This window comes from Tiliqua scincoides, chromosome 2 (assembly GCF_035046505.1).
Source record: "Tiliqua scincoides isolate rTilSci1 chromosome 2, rTilSci1.hap2, whole genome shotgun sequence".
NCBI classification, from domain to species: domain Eukaryota; kingdom Metazoa; phylum Chordata; class Lepidosauria; order Squamata; family Scincidae; genus Tiliqua; species Tiliqua scincoides.
The window spans coordinates 68,401,464-68,409,985 of NC_089822.1; the positions used below are offsets into that span (position 1 = coordinate 68,401,464).

Here is an 8,522-nt window from a genome sequence, read left to right on the forward strand (position 1 = left end):
GTTCAAGCAGCTTCCTCATGAGGAAGCTGCTTGAACCATTCACTAATGAGGCTGTACTATATGTCCAAAACTAGTTGTGATAGGGCAAAACGGATGCCATTTTTGGAATCGGCACTCCAAATTCATATCAAACCACCATAAAGTTTGGGAAAAACTTTTCTGACCCTCAATTTTGTAGGCCCGTGTTATCGATATTTAATTGTGCGTTATATCTAGAACAAGACAGACCTGAATATTTATTGTTTTAAAAACTCTTCACTAATTATATTACCTTTCCTCAGACATCTTTTTGGGTAAAAACATCATAATTGACCTAAGCCAATGCAGGTGACCCTGAGAGGATGCATATGTCAGACTTTAACTTAGCTCAGTTCCTCTCACTTTTCCCCATATGGCTCACATACATGAATGGGGGGCAGAGGAAAAAGAGCATCATTCTGGGATATGGGCTCCTCAGAAAGCACTATTCTATCCCCAGCACCTGTGCAGGCCAAAAGTGATGTTCCATTTTTCCATCCAGATATACCAACCTGCAGGACCCTTTGGGCATACAAGGTCACATAGTGTATAGGCTGTGGTGTACACACAGACCATATGAAGACACATGAGCATTTTCCCCAATTCCTTCCATTTATCACTTGCAGTGGATGGGAGAAGAACAATCAGACTGCAGTAGAGTGTTACACACCCTATCAACATGGCTAGCATACCAGACTACTTGATCCGCATTCTACACCTTGACACTAGCTATCTTAGGATGCTTTATCTCATGGGGTATTGTTACATTCCTACACTTGGTCATCTCATCGGTCAACCCTCCTCTACGGCATGGATTAACATACTATTTAATATATAATTTAGAGTTACCTTTCAAATGCTGGAAAAACACACTTATTAGGAAGTATGTCCCACTGGTCACAGTAGGATTTGCTTTTGAGTAAGTATGTATAATCTTGTGCCACATAACAAAGATCTTACATGGACAAACTACACCAAAATCACAGGCTTTTTAGAAGAAAAAAAAAAGAGGTTTGCAATATGCTATCAGATGCATTCATCTGATTCCTAAGAATCCCATCTCTCATGTCTCTCTCCATGCATGAAGCAAACAGTGTTTGGTGAATAGGCTATCATGTATCTAAAGTTCTGCGGTCCCAAGTCACTTGAACCAACATTGTTCACCATATTACTGAGAATCAACTACTCTGTCCACTCTGTTTAATGAAGATTTCTACCTTGATTGTTGCATGCTCCTAAACCTATACCAGTCAAGTCATAAAAGGTATCACCATGTTTCTACATTTCTCCTCTTAAGAAAAGTCAAGCAAGATGTGAAGAGAATAAACCTGATTACCATGCTAGATAATAACAGCTACATATTCAAAACAAACCTTTGACTGTAAGCTGCTTTTCACATTCCAAGTCTAATAATAATTTAAATGAGGTATGTAGTCATCTGTTCTATACTATTCATCAACTAAGGGTGCAATCCTAACCCCTTATGTCAGTGCTTTCCAGCACTGACTTAAGGGCAATGTAGCTCTGAGGTAAGGGAACAAACATTCCCTTACTTTGAGGAGGCCTCTGTGAGTGACACCCAACTGCAGGCTACAGCACACATCCCACTGGCACCTATGCCAGTGCTGGAAAGCACTGACATAAGGGGTTAGGATTGCGCCTTAAGGTAACACTGCTTCTCACAAAAGCCCACATGTATTCAAGGAGGAATAACTACAGAGTCACAACCTTACAATGTACCATTTAACAGTGTTGTCCTCCTTTTTGATTTTTTAGGCTGCAATCTTATGCACACTTATCTGGAAGTAAGCTCCACTGAACACAGCAGGACTCACTTCCAGGTAAACATGTATAGAATTGTGCCTGTTAATTCCTTTCCCAATTATTTTTCCAATCTTCAAGCTTAACCAATATTTTATTAAAATAATAGCTGTGCGCATTGTACTGTTACTACATATAGGCACTCATGACACATACTCATTGCATTCCTTGAGTTAACCTAACTCAAGTGTCATGTGTGCACAGAATCCATAATCATAGCCTAAAATTTATAAAACCCACATACATGAGAAAAATAGTATTTTAATATAATTTACCTGTACAAGATGGGTTTTTGGCATACACACAGACAAAAACTGAGGAAAAGTTTAAAGCATAAATGCAATAGCACAGATTATATTTTTGTTAAACTGAGCACAAGTCTGCACTTCAGTATTGGCATTTTTGTGCTCATTGCTTTAAGTACTAACAACTTCAGTTATCTGACCAAGGTTGCCAATAACAGTACTACAAAGAAGCTGTAAATCAGTCCCTTTTGATTGTGCTCTACAGTGCATACAACTTCAATGACAGAAATAAACTTTTATGATCAAAATAGTTTTACAATACCCATACAGTAGCACCATATTTCCATAGAAGATGAAGGAAACTCTTCAGACTAAGGGTTGTTATAAGCTGTTTTTTGAAACATTCACTGTAATCAGGCAGTATGTGTGAACTGATTTTACGATACAAACAACAACTAAGCAAGTGCTACTGTCCTTTGATCTAAGGGAGCTGGGGAGGGAGAACACTATGATAGTACAGCTGTATTCTGTGGATTCCTACAGCATCAAATAAAGGGCTGTACTGTATATGTTAAAGACTGTGCCCTAAACTTTTTAATTAGTGTAATAAAGTATGTTAACCAAAAGGAAATGCTACACTGTACTTGAGTCATACAGAATAAGTGGTAAAACCCAAATGAGTATTGTTTCAACTATCCTAATTTGTACACATTGGGTAACGTGATTCACACTTTATAAGGCTAAGTGCCATGAAATATGTGCAGTGCTATCACAGAGCATATGTCATAAATGGGAATCCTGTGATAAGTTTTCCCCCCTCTAGTCTAGAACACAATAGCAGCTGAATGTTTTTTAAGTGTGACTGGATCCAGCAGGTGTTTCCTTACTCAGTCCCTGGATCTGCCTGGATCCAAGAATTTTCTCATAGACTGTTTTTGAATCCAGCTAGTTCCAGGTGTTTGTTAACTAAACAGCTGTGGATTCTGCGGATTCCAGGTGTTTCCAAAGTAGCTAGATGTAAATCAAGCCAGATTGGTGTAAATTCATTCTAATCCATTTGAATGCAAGCCAACTTTGACATTTCCGAAAAAGCCGGCACTGAACGTACTCAATGCCAATACTTACACAGAACTAAAGGACAGTACAAATACCACTGGATTCCCTTTAAGTACTTTTTCAAAGGAAGTTAGATCTTCTGCAATGTACATTACTCCTCAAAACATTTCTTGCAGACTCACAATATTTATTTTGCAAAACTGTCTCTCCACCATCCCTTGCTTAATGTTTTAAGCACATTCTGGTTTTTAAGAGAACTCTGACCTTTTAGTTTTGCATTTTCTAGACTGCTAGTAGCAGGCAGCAATGGTAAGAACAAGGTGCCATGGCAAAGAGCAATGGTCTTCAAACTTTTTTGTGCCAGAACCCCAATAAGTAGATAAAGTATGAGACCCACTGCTGATCCTGCCCCCCCCCCCCCAGGACAGATCCACCTGATAAGGCAGTACCATTATTGGATTGGATACAAGTTCCTCTTGCACAGTCTTTGAAAGGTTGCTGCAACCCCCAACAGAGGTTTCATGACTCTATTAGGGTCATGACCCACAGACGGAAGAACACTGGCATAAAGGATGGCTTCTTCAACTTATCCCTTTAGATGCTGAGTTATTGAGTTAAAAAATGCTTTACCCTACTTCAAGAAATTACTGAAGTTTTTAAGGGGCGGGGGAGTCTTGAAATACTCAGATTCAGAAGCTCTGGGTCCTAACAACTAACGACTTGGAGGGATGGGAGCAGGAGCAAGGTGCCCACACTCTGTGCAAGACAGACCCTCTGTCCATATTTCATAGGCATTGATGACTACTTCACATATTCCAGGAGCCAACTTCAGCAGTGAAGAGTTCTGATGAGACCTGGCACAAATTAAAACTTTGCCTCCTCCTGTTCTTTGTTATCCTGGCGGAAGCCCAAGCAAAATCTTGGCCCTTGTATCAGAAGGGACACACACCATCTGCTTGCTGAAGATTTGCTTTCCATTTGCTGAGCTCAAAGTTCACCGCGCAAAGAGCAAGGAAGAGCTGGAGACGTGGGGAAGGGCCAGATTGCGAAGGGACAACGTGCTGACTGCTGGCTGCCAGCCTGGCCGTTAGCAGACCTCCCACCCCAAGCGTGCCACAATCCCAAAGAGGCCGAGTGTCAACGCGGAGAGAAGCCCGGCCAACATCAGAGCAGATGCCTCAGATTCCTGTTCTCTGCTTGGAGTGAGGGAGCCCCAGCCACAGGCGGCAGGCAGGCAGGGGGGCAGATTCCAAGGGCAGCCAGGAAATCCACCTGGCAGAAGGCGCGCTGTGCTTTGCTCTCCAAGCAGCCCGGGGGGGGGGGGTTCTTTCTAGCTCTCCACCTGACGATCACCTTTTCCAACCAGCAAGAAGCAGGACAGGCTCTCCCCACACCACCCTCCCTCTTTCTTCATCCACGTTTTCAACCCTTCCACCAGCCCCTGCCTACGTTTCTTTAGGAAGCAACCTGGGGGCACAGCCCTGCGCATGTCTACTCAGAATTAAGTCCCACTGCGTTCAACAGGGCTGACTCCCAGGAAAGGGTGCCTAAGGCTGCAGCCTGCGGGAAGCGATTTCGAGAAGAGTGCGCGAGCGTGGAGGGAAAGGGATCCAACGGGGCTCGAGCACCCCGAGGGGCTCAGCCCGCCGCTTCCCGCTCTGTTTGCAAGGCCAGGGCTCGGTGCGGAGTGCAGCGCTTCGGTGCACGTGCACGCACCAGCCACCCCGCTCAGTGGGCACGTCTTCCAGGCAGGCTGTGACCCCGGCCCCTCTCCCCTCCAGGAGGAACATCTCCTGCAGCCGCGATCTCCCCTTTCGACTCTCCGACAGGAAGTTTGCAGAGGGCTCTGCGGCGGCTTTGCTCCTTCTTCGCACTCTTGCAAGCCGCCCCTTACCAGGAAAGCGTCCCCCCCCCCCCCACACACACACCGTCCACCCCTGCTGGGAGCTCCACGTCTCCGGCTTCCGCTCAGCCCTCTTCCCCAAAACACTACACAGCCCAATCCTATGCATGCCTACTCAGAAGTAAGTTTCACTAAACTCAAAGGGGCTTACTCCCAGGTAAGTGTGGATAAGATTGCCGCCTGAAAACCCAATCCTGTGCATGTCTACTCAGAAGTAAGTTCCACTAAACTCAATGGGGCTTACTCCCAGGTAAGTGTGAATAAGATTGCCGCTTGAAAACCCAATCCTGTGCACGTCTACTCAGAAGTCCTGCTATAGTCAATGGGGCTTACTCCCAGGTAAGTGTGGACAGGATTGCAACCTGAGAGCACAATCCCATGCATATCTACTCAGAAGTCTCACTAGAGTCAATGGAGCTTACTCCCAAGTAAGTGTGGCTAGCACTGCAGCCTGAGATCCCAATCCGATTCATGTCTACTCAGAAGCAAGTCCCATTAGAGTCAATGGGGCTTACTCCCAGGTAAGCGTGGCTAGGGCTGCAGCCCTCCACCTCCTCTCCCTGCCAACTCCAGCCAGCCAAGGATCCGAAGAGCCCCGTGGCGCGCGCCCTGCCCGAGGGAGATGACAGCGGCGGCGGCGGGATGGGGGCGCCCTATTCCTGCCCGGCAGCGCCAGCGGTGAGAGGGTTACCTGTCCGATATTGACGTAGCCGTACTTGCTGGCTATCCTGTTGGCTTCGGGGAGCCCGCCGGCTATCCTCACCGCCCAGTGGTTGGTGTACACGCGAGTCCTGCAGGCGGGCAGCAAGAAGCCCAGCAAGAGGGTGAGCAGGCACAGCAGGTCCCCTCCGCTCCGCGCTCCCCGGCAGCGGCAGCAGCAGCCCATCGTCCCCGCAAGCAGAGCCACCTCCGCGGAAAGTTCTTCGGGCTTCCTTCGAGGGGGCAGCAGCCGCAGCCGTCCTCCTCCCGCCGCCCAAAGTTACCTCGAGAAGCAGACCAGCAGCAGCTCGCGAGCGAGCATTGAAACCTCCTGGGGGGCTCGGGAGATGACTGCCCCTCCGCGGTGCCTTCCCCGTTCTCCGCCAGGCGAGGAAAGTTGAGAGCCTTCCCCCTTCCTCCTCCTCACCACACTTTCTTCGGCTCCTCTCGGTCGCCTTGCGCCCTGGGAGTCCCCGGGGAGGAAGGGGGTCTCTGGCTCCTGCACTCCTCCCTCTTGCAAGCTCCTAGTTGGCTTCTCTCTTGCCTTCCCCCTCCTCGCTTGTCCAGAGCTCAAGCAGCAGGCAGTGTGAGTGTTGGCAGCTTGCAACCTCTGTCTGTAACCTCCTCCTTCCCTCCCCTCTGTCTGTTGGTCTGTCCCCCCCCCCCTCTGCAAGCGGGGAGTGCGGAGAGTGTGAGTAGAAATGGCAGCGGCAGCAGCCTCCTCTGCATATAGGGAGAGATTCTCAACTCCCCTCCCGTCCGATGCCAGCGGTTTCCCAGAGCACGCCTGGTCCTAGCGCTTCCCGTTTCCCCCTGTGCTGGGAAAGACCTGAGTGGGAGTCAACTTTGGGGTGAGCAAAGTCACCCTGTAGAAGAGAGCCCACGGGGTTGTTTTTAAAACACAGTAGAGAGCGCTGTGGATGGGCAATAGGGCCAAAAAAAAAAAAAAAAAAAAAAAGCAAGCAGCTCTGTTGGAAAAACAAAGTCAATCCAAGGAGCAACAGCGTCTTTATTAGAGCCAAGGAAAAGCCACAAAGTAGTAAGCAACAGTTGGAGCTGAACAAGACTCTTCATTAGTCCACATCACTTTCACCTTTAGAGGTCCTGGACCTTTAACTATTGTATAGAAGAGGGAAATTCAGCAGGTGCAACAAGGACAAGCTGTACTTGCTGAAATTTCCTCTCCTACACAATTGCTAATGGACCAGGATCCCCAAAGTTGAAAGTGTGCCCATGCCTGATCTAGACTAATGAAGAGTCTTGTTGATGATAAGCAAAATGTTAAACAAAAATGAACCAACAAGACACAACAAAACAGAAGAGAGGTGTTGGTGGCAACAGGCATGGGGAAAGCCTGTACAATATTTAGTTAAATGAGCATTTCATCCTGCTTTTTGCCCCCCCCCCCAAAGTGGCTTACACAACAGACTGAAAAATACATTAAGAACATTAATAAAAATAAACTACAATAAAAGATGTAGTAAAAACAAAACTGAAATCCCATCTATATCGAAACAGACCAACACCTACTAAAAACCCCAATTGTTAGTGCAGGAAAACAAAATGGGGGCATTAACTGAAAAGCCTGAATAAAAATGCTTTGACAGTCTTAAAATGATGATTGAGGAAGCTCTTGGCAAACTAATTTAATTCTTCCCAGTTCGAAAGTTCCCACTAAAGCATACAGGAGAAAAGAAATGAAAATATGAACACCAGCAGTTTTTGATTTCCAAAGCACTAATCAAAATAACACCAGGTTTTGGAATATCCACTGATAATAAAAGTAAAACCAATCATTGGTGAATTGGGTGACTAGATTGGCTCATTAATCACACTTTTGAAATGCAATTTTTTTGTTGAATGTTAATAAAGCTATCTCCCATGTAGGGGTACCAAGTAACTAAGCATTTTATAATAAAGTTGTATATATTTACTCTGATGCAGGTAGTACTTTAGAAAAGTGATTATAAAAAAAAATCACACACCCACACACAAATCACATTTATTTCAAGAAGACATAACTTTATTAAATAGCCTTACTTCATGCTTATTTTAAACAGCATAAGCATATAATATGTTTGCTGTTATTCATTATTTTCAAGGCATTGTGGATATTGGATAGAGATTGGCCAGTTAAAAGAGAATGAACCCAAAGCATTAACATCCTTTATTAAGCAGTTATATCTTGTGTCCCAATCCTATCTTGTGCAGTTATATCTTGTGGCCCAATCCTATCTAACTTTCCAATACTGATGCAGCCCCAAACAAACATTTCCTTACCATGAGGAGGCCTCTGGGACTATCCCTCCCCCAGCAGGATGCAGTACACACCCCACTGGCACAGCTGCATCCTCACTGGAAAGTTGGATAGGATTGGTAAATAGATACTAAGCATAGTTCCTAGTGGTTCTAATGGGTGAGAATTAAGCATGTGCTTCAGCCTTCCACTGAAATCAAAACAGTGCTGCTTCTTTAAATGTTTACCCAGAAGTCATCTCCACCAAGTTCAGTGGAACTTCCATGTAATTGTGTGTAGTATTTCTTAAAATGCTTAATTATGGCCCTTTACCACAACATAAAAGTTAGAAATACATATGATGACTTAGTAGCAACTGTTCCTCAGATCACCTATAGAATGTTTCAGAGTCCTGATACATCCGTGTATCAATGTGGAGTTCCTCATTACTACTTGGATTTGGAAGGTGTTTACCATCTCTCACTAAGAGCACTTCCAGGTTGGCTCTTTGAGGCAGGAGCTAGTCCATGCTTTTCTGTTTGCA

General features: G+C 45.4%; 1 protein-coding gene across 2 annotated transcripts in view; it reads right to left on the minus strand.

Moving 5' to 3' along the window:
- PCSK5 (proprotein convertase subtilisin/kexin type 5) overlaps positions 1-6,307 on the minus strand; it is a 295,107-nt gene extending 288,800 nt beyond the window's left edge. For both annotated transcript variants that reach the window (XM_066614135.1, XM_066614134.1), the window contains exon 1: positions 5,735-6,307. In XM_066614135.1, coding sequence (XP_066470232.1) covers positions 5,735-5,929 — 195 coding nt within the window. In that variant the 5' untranslated portion in view covers positions 5,930-6,307. The remainder of the gene's footprint in view (positions 1-5,734) is intronic.
- Positions 6,308-8,522: the final 2,215 nt, after the last annotated feature.